A 23,949-nucleotide genomic window follows, 5' to 3' on the forward strand; every position below is an offset into this window, starting at 1 on the left:
GGCTCAAGGAAGAAATCAGGCAATGAGGGTTTTAAGAAAAGGTTGAACCCTAATAGTAGCAAGATCAAGAAGAAGAAAGGAAAGAAAAACTCCAAACCCAGTACCTGTTTCCACTGCAGCAAGGAAGGCCACTGGAAGAGAAATTGCAAGAGTTTTCTTGCAAGTATGAAGACCGATGCAAGAGTTGCATCGAAAGGTATGTTTATGTTACATGCCAACTTATCATTAAGTTCTTCAAATTCAAATTCATGGATATTGGATACCGGCTGTGGTTCTCATATTTGCAAATCTTTGAATGGACTACAGAAAATTAGAATTTTGAAGAAAGGTGACTTCGAGCTGTATGGCGCTGGAGGAGAGTTCATCCAGGCTGAAGTTGTTGGAACCTACCATTTGGAGTTGCCTTCGGGAGAGCTCCTGGAATTAGAAGATTGTTATTATATGCCCAAAATTATTAGAAATGTAATTTCCGTTCCTTTGTTGTTAAAGAAAGGATATGAAATTAATATAAAGAGCAATGGTTGCTCAATTTCTTTTTCTAATAAAGTCTATTGCAATGGCATTATGGAAAATGGTCTTCTTGTTCTATTACTTAATGACAATGTCTTTCATATTGATAAAAGCAATAAAAGAAAGAGAGAAGAAGTAAATAACACCCTTCTTTGGCATTGCCGACTTGGTCATATAAGCGAATCAAGAATCAACAAGTTGTACAAAGAAGAGTTCTTTGATCCTTATGATTATGAATCATTAGGAACTTGTGAATCTTGTCTTATGGGTAAAATAACTAAGTCTCCATTCATTGGACATGGAGAAAGGGCAAGAGAGTTATTAGGACTTGTGCATACAGATGTATGTGGTCCTATGACAACTCCTGCTAGAGGTGGATACTTTTATTTCATCACATTTACTGATGATTTATCAAGGTTCGGATATGTGTATCTTATGAAACATAAATCCGAAGCCTTTGATAAATTTAAAGAGTATCAAAGTATGGTTGAAAAACAAATTGGAAAATGTATTAAAATCCTTCGATCTGATCGAGGAGGTGAATACCTTTCTAATGAGTTTTTAAATCATCTTAAAGAAAAGGGCATTCTCTCTGAATGGACACCTCCGTATACGCCACAATTAAATGGCGTAGCTGAACGAGGAATCGTACTCTATTAGATATGGTACGGTCCATGATGTGCTTTACAGATCTTCCTATTTGCTTCTGGGATTTTGCCCTAGAAACTGCTGCACTTATATTAAATAGGATACCATCAAAATCTGTATCTAGTACTCCATATGAGATATGGAGAGGAAAGAAGCCTAATCTTAAGTATCTTAAGATATGGAGCTGTAAAGCTTATGTCAAAAGAAATTTTGGACATAAGCTAAGTGCTAGATCAGATAAATGTACTTTTGTAGGTTATCCTAAAGATAGTATAGGATACATCTTCTATCATCCTACCGAACAAAAGATCTTTGTAGGTAGACATGCCACTTTCTTAGAGCAAGAGTTTATCTTAGAAAAAGGTAAGGATAGGAGAATTGAACTTGAAGAAGTTCAAGACCTACAAATGGAAACACAAGATATTCCTCAACCAGATGTACCCATTGATGAAGTACAACCATAGCACACATCTCCTCTCCAAAGGTCAGATAGAGTGCGAAATGCACCTAAGAGGTATGGGTTTATCATTGAGAATGATGATCCTCTGACCTATTTGGGAGCTATCATGAGTAATGACTCTAACAAATGGTTAGAAGCTATGAAATCCGAAATAGACTCTATGTATACCAACCAAGTATGGACTTTGGTTGATGCACCAGAAGGTGTAAACCCTATAGGTTGCAAATGGGTCTATAAGAAGAAGATTGGAGCAGATTGCCAAGTAGAAACCTACAAGGCTAGATTGGTGGCAAAAGATTTCAGGCAAAAGCAAGGAATTGACTATGATAAAACTTTTTCACCAGTTGCCATGCTTAAATCTATTCGGATTTTGCTTGCAATAGCTGCATACTATGATTATGAAATTTGGCAGATGGATGTCAAAACCGCCTTCCTTAATGGTTATCTTGAGGAAGAGGTTTACATGACACGCTAGAAGGATTTGTCTCAAGTGGGAGAGCAAATCAAGTATGCAAGCTTAGGAGATCCATTTATGGATTAAAGCAAGCATCGAGGAGTTGGAACATCCGTTTTGATACAACAATCAAAGAGTTTGGTTTTATCAAAAATGTGGATGAACCATGTGTGTACAAGAAGACTAGTGGGAGTGTCGTTGTCTTCTTAATATTGTATGTAGATGACATACTAATCATTGGAAATGATATTCCAATGTTAATCGGTCAAGACTTGGCTATCAAAATGCTTTTCCATGAAAGACTTAGGAGAAGCATCCCATATACTTGGTATAAAGATCTATAGGGATAGATCTAAAAGGATGCTAGGCTTGTCCCAGTCTAAGTACATAGATCGTGTGCTGAAAAGATTCAGCATGGAAGGAAGTAAAAGAGGTTACTTACCTATGAGTCATGGCATACGTCTCTCTAAGAAAATGTCTCCTAAGACATTTGAAGAGAGGAATAGAATGAATTCTATGCCCTATGCTTCGGCAGTAGGATCAACTATGTATGCTATGCTATGTACTAGGCCTGATGTTGCTTATACCTTAGGCATAACAAGCAGATTCCAGACTGATCCAGGAGAGAATCATTGGATAGCTGTGAAAAATATTCTTAAGTACTTAAGAAGGACTAAAGATATTTTTCTAGTTTATGGAGGATCTGAGTTAAAATTAGAAGAATTTTCTGATTCTAGTTTTCAATCAGACCCAGATGATAGCAAGTCCACTTTAGGGTATGTCTTTACCCTAAATGGTAGTGCAGTGAGCTGAAAGAGTTCCAAGCAGCAAACTGTAGCTGACTCAACTACTGAGGCAGAATACATCGCTGTAAGTGAAGCCGCTAAGGAAGCTGTCTGGATGAAGAAGTTCATCTCTGAGTTGGGAGTAGTTCCTGAGATTGCTGGACCAGTTCCAGTTTATTGTGACAACACTGGAGCTGTTGCTCAAGCAAAGGAACCAAGATCTCATCACACATCCAAGCACATTCTAAGACGCTTCCACCTCGTTCGAGAGATCGTCGAGAGACAAGACATAGTCATTGAACGAGTAGACACAAAGAACAACTTAGCAGATCCGTTCACTACAGCTCTACCACAACAGCAGTTCGATCGCCACCTCGATTGTATGGGGATGAAATATAAGGGCGATTGGCTTTAGTGCAAGTGGGAGATTGAAAGAGTAGATGCCCTACAAGCTAATCGCAATATGTATTGTGAAGGATTTTCTTTTGATTTTCCAAATCATGTACATGACATTTAATATAAATAAAGGCATTGTGTTTCATCATATGCTGTTGATTATATTTGTGATGAACCCCTTAGATTAAGGCAATGATTTTGAGGCTATGATGAGATCATACTAGTGAGACCTAAAATCCTAAAATCCTAATCTTAAATATTCTCAGTTATTGGTACATTGAGTCGGGGATCAATGTTTACGGAAAGACTGGCACATCTTATGTATGCTCGATGCAAAGGGTGATTGATCTCACAATCACTTGTGTGGAGACACTAATACAAAGATGTGGGTGCTCATTAGAGAAATGAGTTCACTGAATTGACCTACAAAGAGAAATCTTATGAAGTCTTACTTATATGTCAAAAGATGATTCTTGTGCAACTGATCCTTTGACCTGAGATCACCATAGTATCTTGTGCACATAAATCCATATTTTGGTTTTCACTCATTCATGACAATAAGTTATGTACGAGGTCTTCTAGATATGGTGGATTGTGTACGAAGGTTATGAGGAGGTCAACAAGGAATTAATCACTTCTAGTAAGAGAAGATCGCATCCTATTTATTCTAATCATATGATAATTCAGGAAACCTTTGATCAAAGCACAATGAAAATTAGAAAGAGTTTCTAATATTTCATTATTCGAATTATCATTAAAAGATTGAGAAATATATGAATATGAAATTGAGTTTGACATATATTCATACTCATATACATATTCGGGATGCAGTTTGATTAAAGGATTGAATTGCATGGTAACTTGCCACTGAAGGGTATTTTTGGTATTTTCACCAAATTCCATATTTTTGGGTAGACATGACACGTTGCTAGACGTCAATCTTGTCTTATAGGTTTGATCGAATTAAAGAGTTTAATTCGATCACCAATTAGAAAGGATTCTAATTGTTAAGTTCGGATTCGCGCAGTTTGGACTTAAATCGATTAGAAGAGTTCTAATCAAGTTGGGTCAACTCGCACTCACACCTATTACTGGCTAAGTATGGAACCCAATGGGTTACACACAAGAAAACTTATTAAGGGTCTAATTGGATTAGATCATGTTTGCAAGATAGACATCCTAGCAGGTTCTGCAAACCCTTAGCTCTTGATTCGAATTGGATTCGAATCTGATTCTTAATTGATCTAATTTGATTAGATCATGTTCTAATATGGGTTAGCCAAGAGTTGGCATCTAATTGGCTTGGTTTGAGTCTAATTGGATTAGATTTAATAAATCATTCAATCTAGACCGTTAGATCTTGATCTACCATTGGATGAAGACATAATGGAGAGTTGGTTTAACCCAATTGAATTGGGTTAGAGGATGACTATCATAATCGACCATTGGATCTTAATCCCACCATTGGATGAAGACATAATGGGTCAAGTGAATGGCGCCTTGCATTGGAGCCCTTAGATCATCATCATGAAAGATAAAGAGGTGAGGCATGATGGACATGTGATTAGCATGTGATGTTGACTTGGTCAAAATATGGAACCACATGAAAGGACATATCATTTGATACACCTCCTCACTTGATCTGCACCTCCTCTTATTCGATATGGCCCTTTAGATGATGCCCTTTCATGAGAGGATGTGTGGATGGGATGCATCCCTTGAAGATGCATCCCTACACCTATTATAAATAGGCTAGCACTCCATGGGTTTCATCATTCCAACTCCACCCCACTCCTCTCTTCTTTCTTTCTTACATTAGTTTCTTTCTTTCTAGCATTGCTTCTAGTGTGTCCTAAGCCAAGACAAGGTGGCTTTAGGACAAAAGGATTAGAAGTGATTTTAGAAGGTTAAAGAAAAATAGAAAGAAAGGAAAGCAAGCCATTAGAGTTCTTTAGAAGAATTCTGCATTAAGGATCAAAGTCTTTGGAGCTTAAGACTTAAATCAAGTTTTCATGTGGATCAACGTTAGAGGGTGAACACTTGGGCACCTAGTGAAAATTCTGCTCATTGGATTAGCATTAGAGGTATTCTTCTATTTCTGCATTTATATTATATTATTTGATTGCTTCCATTAAGGTGATCTTGACTTATAAGGGTTTTATGTTAAGAAACTTTATCAAGAAATTTTTAAATTTCCTAGCTTCCGCTGCCCATTATAGCATGATAGAACCTTTCTGGTTGGACTATTGTAATCGTCATATTTGATAAAATAAAATAAAATAAAATAAAATAATAAAAAAAGACATGAATAAGGTTGGTTGGACTGAACCCAGTAACATGTGGTAATGGCTGGTTTGACTCCATTAAATTGGAACTCTGTGTACTCTAGATATTTAGCTGGGCTTGATAGCTCCTTCTTTATATACGAACCATTTTTGACAAATTTAGACAACATGAGATATTCCGAAAATTTGAAGGATCAGGCTCCAATAAGCTGTAGTAAACACTTATGAACTTGAGTAGTACACCTAAAATTCAAGCGGTATCATGTTGTGGTGGAGGTATTAGTACTCTGAGAAAGTCATACTATTTTATGCACACTACACTTTCATATTTTTCTTGCTTTGAAAGTTGCCATGCTTGAAAATATATATTAATTAATTACATGTGTATTAGCTTAGGCTTTATTTCATATTTTTAGGATCTCGTGTCATATCATTCATGATGTTTGTGGGTAACATCACTGCAAACCCTCACGAGACAACACTCGTCCACTAGGGTAACCTAGGGGTTTAACAGCTTGTTGCATGTGCTAAGTGCAATCGTGAGTCCTATAAAAGTGAGTACTTATCTTAATTTTATGCAAATAGTTCTAATAAAATATCAAAGGATCAACCAACACTCTTTGTACTCTCATGTTATTGTTTACTCCGAATTGCTAAAGACTAGCAATAAGCTAGTTGGGGGTGTACCTTTGATGTACCAAGTTCATGCGATAAATTCTATGATTCTTTTGTTTTCTTTTAAAAATTATAAGCAGATAAAATTTAATTATTGAGTATGTTCTTGATAACATGAATTCTCTTTTTAAGCATTCAACGTGCCTTAGAACGTCTACGATGAATCAAATAATTGAGGAAGACATGTATCAATAAGCATAAATCATAAAAGAACATATAAGAATCATAACATAATCAAAAGATAGATCGTATAAAGCAAAGGATTAGAATTTACATCATGAACTCGGTACACCAAATGATCTCCCTTCACCCATCACCAAGGACTTTAGCTCATCATCTTCCTCTCTCTTTCTCACTCTTTTTTTTTAATAACAGAAACAGGACATCCCCTGTTTCTTTCTACTTCTCTTTTTTTTTTCTCTTTCTACTGCAGCCGCCCGCTCCACTCTTCTTCCTCCCCTTTTATAACAATCTTCACCACATCCCAGCCGAGATGCTCACGAGTGTTGGAACGGAGGAGGACGCGGACGGCTGGGCGGTGATCGCGGCTGCTGCGACGCTGAGAACGGAGATGGAGGAATGGATTTGAGGCTCGAAAATGGAAGATCGTGGGGATGCTGGACGGCTGGATCGCACGCGGAGAAGACGTGGGAGGATCAGTCGGATGATGGAGGAGATGCGGGAAGGGATCATGAAATCTGGGAGAAAACGGTCATCAGGGAGGCAGATCCAGGCTGGCCGCGGGTTGCTCGGACGCTGTTTTCGACTATGATGCTGGGAGAATGTTGAAACGGAACGAAGAAGGGAGTTGATTGCGGGTGCTTCGCGGATGCTGGGACTATTCATGGGATTTGGGATGTGAGGAATCAGTGGAGGAGGCGGACGCTGGCTCACGGACAGTGAAGAGTTGGACGCTGGGATTGTGCACGGGAGCTGGGATTGCTGATGAAGAAGACTGCCGCGGGATGCTGGGAGGCGATTGCGGGCTGCTGGAACACGCTGATCTCGGCTGGAATGCAGTGAAGACGGGGTGGCTAGGACGCCGACGCTCAATTTCCGAAAGATGGAACGTGGAGAGGATTGGGCGCTTCACGAACGCTGGGATGGATCGCAGACGGCTTAGGATTCGGATGTTTCGTTGTGCATTCCATGTGGATGGTCGCCAAGTGTCGCTCTAACATGATCAGGCTTGACTGCTGCCCATAATTGTGAGCTTGATAAATGATGGGTTCGACTAGGCCATGGCGAGATTGGGTGCGCACGGCTTGGGCTATGCATCTTCCTGCATTAAATGTGCATTTTATCTCTGATTTACGGTAAACTATGCAAAACAAAGAATATAATATAACTCAGCGATATTATCATCATCTGTTAACAATAAGACTAATTTAAGTGGTATGTAGATCGCACTTTTGTGCTTTCATCAAATTCAAATGTCTAGTAATCCCACAACATATGCTATATCAGGTCTGGTACAGACTTGAGCATACATTAAAGTTCCAATTAGTGAAGCATATGGAAATACTTTCATATGTTTCCTTTCAATGTCATTTCTCGGAGATTGTGATTGGCTCAACTTTTCGCCTTTAGTAATAGGCACTGGGCTTGGTTTGGAATTTTTCATACCAAATCTCTCCAACATTTTCTTAATGTAGACTTTTTGAGATAGACAAACTTTTCCCTTAGATCTATCCCTATGAACCTCAATGCCGATGATATATGAGGCTTCACCCATATCCTTCATATCAAAATTACTGGAGAGAAATTGCTTAGTCTCCCTAAGCAATGCCAAATCACTACTAGCAAGCAAAATTTCATCTACATATAGGACTAGAAAAATAAATCGACTCCCACTGATCTTAAGATAAATACATCTATCAACAACGTTTTCTATAAAGCCAAATGTAGAAATGACGTTATTGAACTTAAGATACCACTGTCGGGATGATTGCTTGAGTCCATATATAGACTTATTTAGCTTGGAAACTTTTTGACTCTGACCTTCTGAAACAAAACCTTCAGGTTGTTTCATGTAAACTTCTTCCTCTAAATCTTCATTAAGAAATTCAGTTTTCACATCCATTTGGTGCAGCTCTAAGTCAAAATGAGCCTCCAAAGCCATAATTATTCTTAAAGAGTCCTTCTTTGAAACTGGAGAGAAGGTCTTATGATAATCAATACCCTCCTTTTGAGTAAATCCTTTGGCAACAAGTCTGGCCTTATGTCGCTCTACCTTGCCCTTGGAGTCTCTTTTGGTTTTAAAAATCCATTTGCAGCGTACTGCAGTAGCTCTAGGAGGTAGTTCAACTAGATTCCAAACATTATTTTTAGCCATAGAATCTATTTCATCTTTCATAGCATCTAGCCATTTGGAGGAATTTACTGAATTTATGGCTTGTGAGAAATTTATTGGATCATCTATATTCTCGATGTCATAATCGCTTTCTTGAAGGTATACTATATAATCTGGTGGAATTGGAGATCTCCTTACCCTTGATGACCTTCTTAAAGTTGCTTCTTGATCCACTGGTTCTATAGGTGGAGCAACATTCTCAGTGATAACTGGCACAAATTCAACTGAAACATTGATAGTAGACTCATCCTCCTCCAAATCATTATCAATGATAGGTGGAGGAATCATTGGCTGCTTATTTGAATCTTGCACACCATACGGAGTTTGCTTTTCCTCAAAATTAATTTCTTGAGGTTTTATACTCCCACTGATTTGGTCATTTTCAAGGAATCTAGCATTTTTTGTCTCCATAATCCTCAAAGTATGATTAGGACAATAAAATCTGTATCCCTTGGACTTTTCTGAATAACCAATAAAATAACACCTAATGGTTCTAAAGTTCAACTTTTTCTTTTATGGGTTGTACACCCTAGCCTCAACTTGACACCCCCAAATGTGTAGATGTTTTAAACTAGGTTTCCTACCTGTCCAAACTTCATAGGATGTTTTTGGGACAACTTTAGTAGGAACCCTGTTTAGAATATACGCAGCGGTTTTTAAGGCATCACCCCACAGAGAAATTGGGAGAGTTGAATGACTAATCATACTTCTTACCATCTCCATTAATGTTTGGTTTCTTCTTTCTGCAACTCCATTTTGATCAGGAGTACCAGGCATAGTGTATTGTGCAACTATACCTTGCGCTTGAAGAAATCGAGCAAATGGACCTAAATCTTGTCCAGTTTCAGTATACCTACCGTAGTATTCACCATCTCTATTTGATCTCACAACTTAAATCTTTTTTTCAAGTTGGAACTCTACCTCTGTTTTGAAAAGCTTAAAGGCATTTAATGCCTCAGCCTTGTCATACAACAAGTAGAGATACCCATAGCATGAGTAATCATCAATAAAGGTGATAAAATATTTATGACTAGTAAAACATGGGGTCGAAAAGGGCCCACATATATCTGTATGTATGAGATCCAATAAATTTGTGCTTCTTATGGCACCTTTCTTAAACTTCTTAGTCTGCTTTTCCTTGATGCAGTCTAAACAAGTTTCAAAATCACCATAGTCAAGAGTTGGTAAAATTTCATCATTTACTAATCTCTTGATTCTTTTTATGGAGATATGACCTAATCTTCAGTGCTATAACATAAAGAATTTTTCGTTTATCATACTACGCTTTAATCCATAATGATCTTTATTTTGCAGGGATAAAAGGGATAGCTCAAAGGATGTATCAAGGTCTAATTTGAATAAACCATCCTCTAACAAGCAATTACCAACAATAATATTATTCAAGGAAAGGTTTACAAATGACCGTCCAAATGAAACGGTATATCCAAAGGAAACAAGTTTCAAAATAGATATTAGGTTTCTAGAAAATCTAGGTACATAAAAGGTATTTTATAGGTACAAAATATGGCCAGTCTTTAAGGTCAATTTGAACGTTCCAATAGCTTCCACATGTGAACACATCTTATTTCCCATTATGATGCTTCATTCACTTTTCGTTGAAATTCTTTTGTTCAACAATCCCTGCAAAGTTTTACATATATGGATAGTAGCAGCAGAGTCAATCCACCATGTGTTATGAGGTACATCAATAAAATTTGATTCATAACACACTAAGAAAAGAAAAATACCTTTCTTTTCGAGCCATTTCTTGTACTTGGTGCAGTCCTTTTTCAAATGTCCTTATTTCCTACAGAAGAAGCACTTTATTTGTCTTTTGTCAGTCACTTTGGCTTACACTTTCATTTTCTTCTTCTTAACAGGAATATGATGACTGGTACCACCGACCTCTTTATGTCCTTTTCCCTTATGAGAGGTGAGATAAACACTCTCTTGCCTCTCTTGTTTTATTCTCTGCTCCTCATCAACACACATGGCTAGAAGTTGATTCATAGTCTATTTTTCTATATGTGTGTTGTATGAGATCTTAAATGGTGCATACTCCATAGGCAGAGAATTAAGAACAAAGTGTACAAGAAAAGTCTCAGACATGTCTACTTCCAATGATTTTAATTGGGAAGCGATGTCACGTAATTTCATAATGTGCTCACGTATGCCACCATTATCATTATACTTCAAGGAAGTAAACCTTGAGATTAAGGTGCTGGCTAGGATTTTCTTTGAACTCACAAATTGCTCTTCTACTGCTGTTAAGAATTCTTTTGCATCAGGAATTGAGCCCCTTATTTTTCAAGAGATATGATTTTGTATGGGTAAAAGACTTAAGCGGTTTGACCACTCCCACCTCTCATACAACTTTTTCTCCTCTGGCGTAGTTTCGTCCGTGGGGACAGGTGGCATGTCCTCACGAAGTGCTAGACAATATCCATGCATCCTAAAGTAAATGTCAGTCTTTCTTTTCATTCCGAGAAATTTGAACCATTAAGTATTGAGATGCATGATGTGGATTGTGAAAAAACTGTCGGAAACAAAGCTGCAAAATATATGCTTACTATCAATATGCATGCTATAATTATGCTAAAACCATATCTAAATTACTAACCCATATTAGCAATTTAGTGAGTAAATCAAGATTAACTTTACATAATTTACCCCTTTACGATAAAAGTAATGCATTAAGTATGATATTTAATGAACTTTATATATCTAGTTGGAAAAATCTAAAAAATAACAGCCAGATCAGCTCCAGATCGGTGGTGGAGCACTAGGCTTACTTAAATACCAGCCTTTCTTGGGCACGTATGCTTTTTTGACAAGCTTTTTTTGGACACCGTTATTCAATGGATAAATTTTACTAGATATTGTTCAATATTAATGAAGAATTCAAGGCCTTTGGGTAACAAGATTTCATCATAAATATCATACTAATAACATTATTTCATCCCATCATTAACCTTGTATAATAACTTTTCTTTAGGGCCGGTTCATTATATATGATGCAAGTATTCAATTTCATGAGATGGTAATAAAATACTCTTTATTGATTAAATTAAAGCATTCTAAGATTCATGGGATGCTTTGGCTTGTCACTACAAATATGCAAAAAAATTAATCATTTTTTGTATCTTTTCCTACATAAGATGCTTTGGCTCGTCTCATGCATATATCACCCTTTTAATCATAAAAATTATGAATAATTTAAACAATCATATATTATAAGAAAGCATCTAAATTGATCATTTATATAATAAATTCATTACAAGGATCAATATGTAATAATCAGTGTACCATTCTATAATGAATCCTAAGTACAGGGATCAAATAAATATATTTCAAGACCTTTGTGTAATTTTACTTTCAGCTGGGGACCATATATGAATTTCTAAGCCCTTTTTTTCGAATAACATGTTGTCAGGGGTTTCACTGTAAAAAGCACACTTTAAGTCAAAAGGATTCGGGTTCCGGGTTGCGGGTCGCAACCCAATAATCCAGAACCTGTTAATCCTTCACCCTTTTTTTTATTTAAATGGATTCGGATTTCAGGTTGGATTCCATGCCCGAAACCCGAAACCCATCTCTCTTCATGTTCTTCCCCAAATCGTGATGGGAAAAGAGGGAGGGCCAAATCCGGCAGCCCATCCTCTCCCAAACGACGCCGGCGGCTGCTGGTGCTCACACCTCCGATCGTCCAAATGACGCCGGCGCCCCTTGCTGTTGGCCTCTCCGGCCACATGGGAGGAGGAGGGGAAACGACGGCGTGAAGACCTGTCCCCTTTCTCCTTGAAAACCCACAGGAAGAAGAACCCCCCTTTGTACGGCGGCGCGGCCGCTAGCCGGCCCATGCAGCCACCGGTGGCTTCCCCAACCACCTCATGGGAGGAGGGTATGGCGGCAGAAGCTAGAGCGCCGCTATCCTTCCTCCCATTTTTTTTTTAATTCTTCGCCCGTGGTGGCCATGGCGACCACGGCGGGTCGCAGCCGCTGCCGGCTCACCGGTGGGGCAGGCCGTAGCGGCGGCCGGGGACACGGTGGCTGGACGGTGGCTAGAAGGTGGTCCTGTTGGCCACCGGTTAGGACGGGGAGGGCCGCAACCGAGACCTGTCGCAGCAGCGGCCATGGCAGCGGCTCTCCCTTCCTTGTTTACTCAAACAACGGTGGAAGAAGGGGAAAAGAGATGAAGATTTTAGTCCCACATCGCCCAATGAAAACAATTCTTTGCTTTAAGTAATATGGGCAAAAACCTTTCATCCCCACATAGGAGTTTAGTCCCACATCGGCTAGCCAAAAATCTTTCACATGTTTATATAACATATGCTCTTAAAACTGTAGCACCAACAGACCATTCGGGCATAATTTATTTTGGAATATTTTGGAATCCACCAGATACCATTGATGGAATGATTAATCTTAATGAATCATAAACCATACCTTGACTCGCTAAATCCATCTTTAATTAAACTCTGAGATGCGTGCAATCTGATCCGCAGCAGCGATCAACCGAGATTTGCTCTGATCTGGACGGAGATTAGCGAGAGATTTTCTGGAGAGAGAGCTTCTAATGCGTGTATTAGAGAAGGGGTCCAACAGGCTATTTATAGCCCTCTCGAGGACCGAACGCTGCAGGTGGTTACACCCGTGAAGAGTCACCCCCATCAAGACAACCCTTCACTCCTGTGAAATTACCTCAATGCCCTTATGATTATCAGGATTTACAAGTGACACTTGTCAAGATGTGGGTTCTAATTAAACGGGATCCAACATTAATCTCCTCCATCTACTGGTAGACAATAAACTAATATGTTCATAATGTATATACCCTAAATGCTCCATTTTTTCTAATCTTGTCCTAGTTATTTGATGTGGAACAAGGACCCCTAGTTTTTCGATAAAAATCCGTAGCTGATGTTGCGAGAAAATTTGTGATAAAAGCCTCAAGAGATTCAGATAGAAGACCCAAGACTGCAAAATTCAAGATATTATTATGGCCACATTGAAAATTAATTATACTGGAACAAACCTAAGCCTCAAGATCTATCACCTGACAATTAGTAAAGGTGACATGATCATAAAAGCCTGATGAACCTTAGCTTGCTAAGAGCTCAAGTTTTGTAGAAGAGGGTAAAGAGTTGCTTAGTGAATTAATTCATTTCAGGAGACAGAAATGCAACACATCAGTCCCAAATATGGATTCGTGGAGATTACCATAGATAAACTTTTTGTATCAGACAGTTCCATTGTATTTGCTATTTATTCAGCTTTGCAATGCATTTGGAATAACCACTTGGTGTTGCAACAAGGATCAATGTTGTCAAATCAGACTGCTGTAACCATGGCATCTGGAATAACTGGATGTCACAATTCCTACTAGCTATCTGATTTGATGCCATTAACAGTGCCATAGTTCAGAATCTGCTGCACTGGTGCTCTTTTAGGTCTGGGAGCCATCTGATGGCACTTCCACTGTTGTTAAAAGGTTCTGACAACATCAGAATGGTTGTTAGCTTGGAAAGCACGTAACTGTTTTATAACTGACAAAATAGCTGGGAAAGCCATTCTTTCTTCACTGGTGTGTATTTGTTGAATTTTTTAGGAACCCATGAGATATTATAAGGGGTGCCAGAACACCGTAAATACCTTTCATATGTATCAAATCATCATTTAATCAAGCTATTATAATTTTGAGTGCACTTTCTATGTTTGTCTATCATGTAATGTACTGCGCGCATCCTTTTTTGGATTTTGAAGCAGCCATGGTGAATCTCAAGGACAATTTGATTACACGTTGGTGGATTCCAGGAGTTGTGAACAACCTTTATAAATCTTGTTGGATTCCAAGTGCCAAAGAAGACACTTGGAAGGGAGTAGAGCTACTATTTATCCTTTTCTATCTGTGTAGTCTTTAACTTGTTTATTTTAAAATCAAGATTTAATTTATGCAAACTGTGCCACTATTATCCTATTCTATTCAGTTAGGGCCTTGCAAGGTTCTACTATTATCCCGATAAACTATAATCAGAACCGCATGTTTTGCTCATTCTTACACATCTTGAATCAAGCACCTGCAACCCTCATTCAAATGAAAACCTATTCTAGCATGCACATAATCCTTGGAGGGCCTACTTAGTGTGAACTCTGCAGGTATTAATTTGTCTTGCTATGTATGCAATATATGATTTCTGGTGATTTATAAAAAAAAAAGGGGATCCAATCCCTATTCTTCTGTTGCATCTCTTTTGTTGGATTTCATAGAAATCCACCGCCGTGCCCAACTATACTCTTGGACCTTACGCTAGCTCCCATAATTAGTAGTAGTAGTCCTTGACCTTGTCTATCTTTAAGCACTAAGTATCCCAAACTTTTTGTTGCCCAGAAGACAACCCAGGGGGGGGGGGGGGGGGGGGGGTGGGGGAGGGGGTGAATTGGGTTGTAATTAAAATTAGATTCTTTAAATTTATCTATTGAGGATTATGAAAGCTTTTTTGATTTTAAGCAAATGTTATTAAGTAATCTACAAGAAAACAGTAGAGCAATAAAGCAAGATAAACCACAACACAAACACAAGATTTTTATAGTGGTTCGGAGCCAACCCCTTCCTCCTACATCCACTCCCCAAGCTTTGTTAGAAGTATGCCCTAGAAGCTAAGATAGTTGACGTATATTTATAATCTGGGGCATAAATTTGTAATTTGACACTTATTAATAAATAAGATTGGGCAATTTATTTTTCATTCATATTTGTATGTGCCCATTAATCGTCCAAGAAATTAATAGATGATGACACATATTCTCAAGAAGTTGAGAATTTGAGGCATGTATCATTAGGGATTAATTTTTAAATGCTCCTGATCGATGGATCCATCACAAGGGATGGTGATCGATCAGTTAAGATTAGTGCACAGATCACTTAGTCAGATGGATGAGTCTCGGGTCCACGGTGTAGAGACATTGGAGTGATTATGCAAGTACTTGTTAGAGAACAAGATAATGAGCGTGACAAAAGAAAGTAGTCACAGGGATGTCTATCCACTCGTTAGTGACTACTTATGCTGCAGTTGTATGACTGATCCATTGACCTGCGATACCTCAACTATTCACTATGAGGTTACTGTAGTTTGACGAGCATGTGAAATTGGGCCCTAGCCATTCGGATCCTTATAGTGCAGATTGGCTACAGTAGGTTTATTTTGGAATAGGGTTGCATCTAGATGCGATCTATCGATCTTGATAGATTAGGAGTGATCCTATGTGATTTATGAGACTGAGTTTGATAAATTCCTGATCAGGTATTTTGGAAAAAGAGTTTTCCATATTTCGAACTGGAATTCGAATAAATCTAACATATGACGGACGATGGGGTTTAACGAGATATCCATAACCTCCGTCACGTCGGGATCCATGATAGATGGACTGTATCATATGCTAACTGCACCTAAATTCCATTCTACTGGGTTGCCACCACATACTGCTAGGTGTCACTAATGGATTGTGAGACTCGAATGTATTCACTTAGTGATCAGTGAACCCTAAGAGTAGAACTAAAATTATTTCAGTCCACTAAAAGGAGTTTCAGTAATATTGAGATGGAGATCTTAATATGTCTCACTATCAGTCAGAATAAAACCTACGAGGTCACACACATAGAGAATTTAATTAGTCAAACTATCATAATTGTGATTTGAAATCACAATAGAAATCAATCATCAATATGATTGGTGGTGGTTGAATTACCTACTAAGTATTAGTGAGTTAATGGAAGAAGAATTAAGTGGAATTGATTGCAATTGAATTGCAATTGGGCTAATTTAATGAGCCAAATCAAATTGGGTTCGACCCAAATTGATTTGGGTTCATGATTGGGTCAATTTAATTAAACCAGAGTTTGTGCGGATTTTAAATACCACATGTCATCGTAGGATGAATATGACTTAAGTCGTGTTCACACTATGCGGACTTTAAAGACCACATGGCGTCGTAGGATGCATGCTCCCAAATTAATTATCCTAATGTGATTAGGAGTTAGCCTAAGTCCTAATTTGATTAGGAATTAGGCTTGTCTAAGAAATTAATCAATTAATTCTCCTAATGAGATTAGGAGTCCTAATGTGATTAAACTTTAATCAATTGATTAAGTAGACACATGTCATGCATCTATGAGCACAAGGATTGGACGCTTGGCATTAATCCAAGGGTGGGTTATAGTCCCATACTCCTAATAAGATTAGGAGAAGCCCTAAACCCAATCTATAAAAGGGGAGGCATATGCATTGAATTCTTCATCCTAGACCCCCACACCTCCTCTCTCTCTCTTCTTCCTTCCTTCTCCACGGTAGCAAGGGGACCTCGTCTTCCTCTTCATCCACGGGAGCAAGGCAAGGAAGATCCATGCTTAAAGCTTCATCCCTCATCTTCCTCCATTGCGAGCAAGGTTGAAGAAGAAAGCGTTCTTCTTCAAAGAGGTATGCTGCAGATTTTTATCTTCCAATATTATGATAGTCATGAGAGGTCTTTGCAAGGAGTTAGCACTCCAGTAAGACCCTATCTCAGATGATTAGATCCTCGTGTGGATACCTGTAGAGGCCGGACACATGTGTGGCTTAACCAGGAACCTAGAAAGATCATCAGGCTATGGTGTTCTACACCTGCAGAATTTTTGAAGATGAGATCTTTAAATTAATAACTTCTGATTTTTGTTTCAGTTTTATGAATCTTAATCAACCCTCCTCAGATTCTATTCCTCCTTCCTAATGAGTTCAAAGATCTTCTGAATTTGGATCTAGAAAATGTTTTGAATTCTACGATCCGAGGCGCGTTTATACAAAAATGAACAACGTTTCGTTTGAATTCCGCTGCGAACGTTGCATCGAACGGGGTGTATTTCAGCAGTGGTATCAGAGCCATGATTCTAGGAAGCATGATTAGGACTTAAGAAATGATTGCCACATTTTTAATCGAAATTTTAAAGGAATTATGCTTGCTAGATTTTCTGCGTGCTGAAATTTCAGGTTGCTGAAATTTTCAGCATGCAGATTTTTATTTGCTATGATCTTGCAAATTATTTTAGAATTACAATTAGATTACAATGTTTTAAATCAAGTAACGCATGATCTGAAATCCAGAGAATAGCATAATAGGTTTAAAATTTCAGATATGAAAATATACATGAGATGCATATTATAATTATAATGTTCATACTTGTTTAAGGTTATGTTTAAAACAATGTATGCATGAAATGTATGTATTAGTTAAACAAAATTTATTTGCATGAGATGTAAATAAAATTCTTAAACAATAGGATATTTACATAAGATGTAAACTGAAATAATTATGTCATTTACATAAGATGTAATCACATAATATATGAAAGGGTTTCATAATTACATAGGATATAAACTTGAACCAATGTGACATTTACATAAGATGTAAATCGAATGATATATGGTATGGGGTAGATTGTTACATTAGATGTAAATCCCAAGAGACCTAAAACCTTCCTAAATCAATCGAAAGTGGACGATATATTGAGCTAGCCATATTTGATTAATTGATCTAATTGATGTCTAGAAAAGCTCAAAGAATTAGGACCTTACTCTCTGAGTAAGTGGAGCCTCCCATCTGCTTGTCTGACCAATTGATCGATTACCTTATATGGAAAGCTCAAAGTTGGAATCACTAAGATCTGATTACCCAATATTAAGTCGATTGGTCTTCTACCGTAGTAGAGTTGTTAAGATCTTTCTGGCGTTGATTAGTCTTGGCTGGATACAGTGGGTTAGTTGCATCAGAAGATTGGATCTCTCTATTAACATGAGATGTTGTGGGGTAAAGGTGGGGTTGGGCTCCAATAACTGTTAGGTGAGGACCCAATCATAACTTTATTTTTGCGGGATATATGGTGGGTCTGACTTAACCAAGGAACGGATCCAATAATAGTTAGGTGAGGTCCTTATAACTTGGAGACCAGGTTAGCTCAATATGCTTACGAAGCATTGTATAAGAGTTGTACACTCATCGTCTAATTGTCTCCAGTAACTGTTAGGTGAGGTGACATGGAGATTGGCGGGACCGCGGCACCCCACTCGAAATCCTAAATTGCAGGTTTCCGTATCATTACCAGAAAAGTATGAGAGATCCGAAAAATAGTGGGAGGATTTGATCCAATTTTGCTTTTAAAGTTCCTAAAATAAATTAATGTCAAATGCAAATTTCTAATTGTTGGGAACCCGCCCATGCCGCTGATATTTCAAAAATTTTTCAGATGGCAGCGGAATCGGCATGCACGAGTTCGACGTTCATCGCATGAACGTTGTTTCGAGACCTTTCGTAATTAGGTAAGAATTAAAACTTTTAAAACTAATAGGAAGATCAAATCTTCACCTTGCGCGGGTAGATGATCACCGCAAATCTGAATTCGTGGTTTTGGAAGAGGGTTCGTTTGAAGCCGTTCAAACGTCCGGCCTCTACGGGTATCCACACGAAGCAGGAACCGATCCAAGCTTTCTATCTCACCGGGGTGCTAGCTCCCTTGCAGAGATAGCTTTGATGGCTGATCTCCTCTCTTTCAATCAACCCTTGATTGTACTTGAGTGGAGGAGGAAGAAGAAGGGATCTTGAAGAAGAACAAGAAGGCTAGATGCAACCTTTGCTTTCCCTTGCTTCGAATCCCAAACGAAGGAGGAAGAAGAGGACCGCCAAGAGATCTTTCTTGCTCCCTTGCTTTCGGTTGAAGACCAAGGAGGAAGAGGAGGAGGCCACGGCTGCAAGGAGAGGGATGGATTCATCTAGGGTGCCGGCCCTAGCCTCCTTTTAAAGGGAGTGGAGCTCCTAACATTTAGGAGCTCCATGACAACTTACCTAAGAGGGGGCGCCGGCCCCCTCTCTTCATGTCGCCCTAGCCATGTGGAGAGGGGCTGATGCCCCTCTTACTTGGTTAACCTAATCCTCTTCCAAAGAGGATTAGGTGCCTCTCTCATGGTTTAATCCTAATCTAATTAGGATTCGCCAAATTGGGTTCAATCTATGCTAGTCCTAATCCAATTAGGACTTGAATGAACCATGACTCAATTGAACTCTTCAATCCTAATCCAATTAGGAGTCATGTTGATTCATTAGATTAATAATTAATTTAGACTTAAGGAATCCTAATCCAATTAGGATGTATTTAATTTTAGTCCTAATCCAATTAGGACTCTATTTGAATCCGAAGTCCTAATCTAATTAGGATTTCTAGGAATCCTACTCCAAGTAGGAATCCTATTTTAATTCAAAATTCCTAATCTCATTAGGATTGTAGGAATCCTATTCCAAGTAGGAATTCCAGTCCTACTCCAACTAGGATTCCCAGTCCTAATCCAATTAGGACTCTAGGAATCCTACCCGAAGTAGGATTTGTGTTTAAGTCCAATTGATTAATTCCCTTTGTTCCTTCTTCAACCGAATATCAATCGAATTGATTTCTTGTGATTCCTAATCACGATTTCAACCATCGGATCGGTCAATACTTCTATTGTGTGTGACCCCATAGGTTCTATTCTGACTGGTAGTGAGATATATTGTGATCTCTATCTCAATATCATTGAAAACTCCTTTCAATGGGTTGGAACGATTCCAACTCAACTCATTAGGGTTTATCGATCATCAAGATAATCCCTATGAGTCCCACCATCCACCAGTGACACCTAGCAGCATGTAGTGGCTACCCAGCAGAATGGAATGATGAACCTCTAGGTGCAGTTAACGTGTGATACAGTCCTACTATCGTGGATCCCTACAGGACGGAGGTCATGGACAACTCGTCAAACCCCATCGTCTGTCATATGTCAAGATTTATTCGACTTGAGTTCGATAGTGAAAAACTCCTTTTCCACTTTATATTACCGCCCTGGCCAAGGTCTTAGAACTCAGTCTAACAAATCACATAGGATCACTCCTCTTCTATCAAGGTCGATAGATTCCTTAAAGGTGCATACCCTACTCCTACAGTGAGCCTACTGCAGCCAATCTACACTGCATGGACCCATATGGCTAGAGACCATGTATGTGTGCAGTCAAACTACAATAACCTCACTGTGAGTAGCCGAAGCACCGCAGGTCAAAGGACCAGTCACACTACTGCAACATCAAGCAAGTCACTGACGAGTGGATAGACATCCAAGTGACTTCTTGTCTTGGTCACGCTCAGTACCCTTGTTCCCTAACAAGCACCTGCACTATCACTTCAGTGTCCCTACACTGTGGACTCAAGTCTCGTCCATCCAGAAGGAAGGTGATCTGTGCACTGATCGGATCGATCACCGTCCTCGTGATGATCCATTGATCAGGAGCATTTAGAAATTAATCACCAATGATACATGGCTCAAATTCTCAACTCTTGAGAATATGTATCATCATCTTATTAATTTCTTGGACGATTCATAGACACATAAACAATATGAATGAAAAGATGCCTTTTATTTATTCAATAATAAATAGTCAAGTACAAAATTATGTCCCTAGAATCAACAATGTGTCAGCCAAATTGGCTTCTAGGGCATACATCTAACACTAATTAGAATCTTTACTCTCTATAGATGTAAATGGCTTTCAACCCGATAGCTCGAATCCTAGATAACAATAGGTTGACCGGACCAAACTACAAAGATTAGCTCCACAACTTAAAGATTGTCTTGAGTTGCGAAAATATAGCTTATGTTCTTGACTATAAACTCCCGGTGTTTCCAGCCTGTGCAACAATGAGCAGCGTGAGACGCATGCAAAATGGTTGGATGACGACAATAAGGTTAGGTGCTACATTTTGGCATCCATGTCCAACGAATTGCAATACCAGCATGAGAGCATTAAGATTGCTAAGAACATACTTGATCACCTACAAGAGTTGTATGGTGATCAGAGTCGCGCAGCGAGATTTCAAGTGTCCAAGCGGCTCTTCAAAGCCAAGATGCACGATCGGCAGTCCGTCCATTAACATGGTTTGACCATGATCAAGGATCTTGAGGAGCTTGAGAAGCTTGGCATGACCATGCACAAGGATTTGCAAATGGATTTGATCCTACAATCATTGTCATTTTCATATAGACAGTTTATTGTAAACTACCATATGAATAAAATTGAATGCACCAAGCTTGAATTGTTGAATATATTAGTGACAACTGAGGGAGCCTTGAAAGGTTCAAGGGGCATAGTTCTCGCTGCTGAGTTAGTTTCTACTTTCAAGAGAAAGTCTACTGAGAAGAAGAAGAAGCCTGTGAAGAAGCAGAAGACCGAGAAAAAGGCGAAGAAGAAAGTTCCCAAGAAGAAGGCCGAACCCAAAGGAAAATGTTTTCATTGCAATGAAGACGGCCATTGGAAGAGAAACCATCCTATCTACCTGAAAAATATAAAGAGCAAGAAGTGTGACACGCCTTCTGAAGGTATGTCTAATATGTTTATCATTGAAACTAATCTAACAGTTTCTTCTATTTTCAGTTGGGTTATAAACTCTCGTTCTAGTGTTCACTTGTGCACTACCATGCAGGGTTTAAAGAAAAGTAGAAGACTTACAGAAGGAGTGGTAACCCTATGGGTTGGCAATGGAGCAAGAGTTGCTGCTGTTGTTGTGGGTATATTTTCTTTGCATTTACCGTCAGGATTTAGTTTGATACTTAGAGATTGTTATTTTGTACCTAGTGCTAGCAGAAATCTGATTTTTATATCTTATCTAGCACAGGAATATTATGAATTCAATTTCAATAAAGACTACGTTTCCATTTATTTGCGAAATAAACTGTTTGGATGTGGTTTTATGATTGACGGTCTCTATCACTTACATATGGATGTATCTGTGAACGTATCCGAGCATACAGTGAGTACCATAGGATCTAAAAGATTTAGAGATAAGATAAATCAAAAATATTTATGGCACCTCAGACTTGGTCATATAGGAGAAGACAGAATTAACAAATTGGAGAAACATGGACTTTTGAGTTCATTGACTTCTGAGTCATATCCGATTTATGTATCCTGCCTTCAAGGAAAAATGGCCAAATTATCCTTTATAGGACACGGGGAGAGGTCCATTGAAATACTTGCTCTAGTACACACTGATGTGTGTGGCCCATTCGATGTGCAAGCTAGGAGTCAATTTTTCTACTTTATTACTTTTACCGATGATTTCTCACGGTATGGTTATGTCTATCTTATGAGACATAAATCTGAAGCATTTGAAAGGTTCAAAGAATTCAGATTCGAAGTAGAAAAACTCATTAAGTTTTTTCGATCAGATCGAGGAGGAGAATATCTTAGTGGAGAGTTTCGCGATTATCTGAAATGGTATAGTTTCACAATGGACACCTCCTGGAATACCTCAACTCAACGGAGTGTCAAAAAGGAGGAATTGAACCCTATTGGATATGGTCAGGTCCATGATGAGCTTCACTGATTTACCCTTATTCTTGTGGGGAGATGCCCTACTTATAGCTATCTACATATTGAATAGAGTTTTCTCTAAGTTCGTTCCTACCACACCGTATGAGATATGGCATGGTAAGAAACTAAGTCTTGGTTATCTCAAGATTTGGGGATGTCCGGCCCAAGTCAAACGACAACAAACAGACAAGTTAGAGGCTAGAACAATTGGTACTCATTTCATTGGATATCCTAAAGAGTCATTTGGATATAATTTTTACGTCCCAGAAGATCAAAAAGTGTTTGTAAGCCGACATGCCATCTTCTTGGAAAAAAAGTTTATTCCTGATAGAGGCAGTGGAAGGAAAATTGAGCTCGAAGAGAAAGTCTCTGAAGAGCAACGAGCAATTGAGCCCTGAACCTATTCACATTGAGCCAATACATGAATAACCTCGTTCACTTCGTAGATCCAGTAGGATATCCCATCCTCCTGAAAGATACTTAGGTATGCTTACAGACAAAATAAAGGAAGAGTTTCTCATGGGATAAAGAGATCATAGTGATGATCCCAAGACCTACAATGAAGCGATGTTAGACATCGACTCTAAAAAATGGATGGTAGCGATGAAATCAGAAATAGACTCCATGCACTCCAGCCAAGTATGAACCTTAGTAGATCCGCCTGAAGGTATAGTACCTATTGGACGTAAATGGATCTACAAAAGGAAAATAGGTTCGGATGGCAAGGTAGAGACTTATAAGGCAAGGTTGGTGGCAAAAGGTTATAGTCAGCGTGAAGGCATTGACTATCGGGATACCTTTTCACCGGTAGCCATACTAAAGTCCATTCGAACATTGCTTGCCATTGCAGCTTATCATGACTATGAGATATGGCAGATGGATGTGAAAACTGCATTCCTTAATGGATATCTTGAGGAAGATATCTATATGGAACAACCTCCGGATTTCACTTCCAATGATGGTGA

At 38.7% G+C, this 23,949-nt stretch overlaps 1 protein-coding gene across 1 annotated transcript in view; it reads left to right on the forward strand.

Annotated features, from left to right (window-relative positions):
• LOC149753673 (uncharacterized) overlaps positions 1-6,802 on the forward strand; it is a 54,685-nt gene extending 47,883 nt beyond the window's left edge. The window contains exon 2 of the mRNA XM_089930360.1: positions 6,647-6,802. Coding sequence (XP_089786486.1) covers positions 6,647-6,802 — 156 coding nt within the window. The remainder of the gene's footprint in view (positions 1-6,646) is intronic.
• The last annotated feature ends 17,147 nt before the right edge of the window (positions 6,803-23,949 follow it).

This window comes from Phoenix dactylifera, chromosome 4, assembly GCF_051530095.1.
Source record: "Phoenix dactylifera cultivar Ajwa chromosome 4, Ajwa_hap1_PhDact_Kaust_v1.1, whole genome shotgun sequence".
Classification (NCBI taxonomy): domain Eukaryota; kingdom Viridiplantae; phylum Streptophyta; class Magnoliopsida; order Arecales; family Arecaceae; genus Phoenix; species Phoenix dactylifera.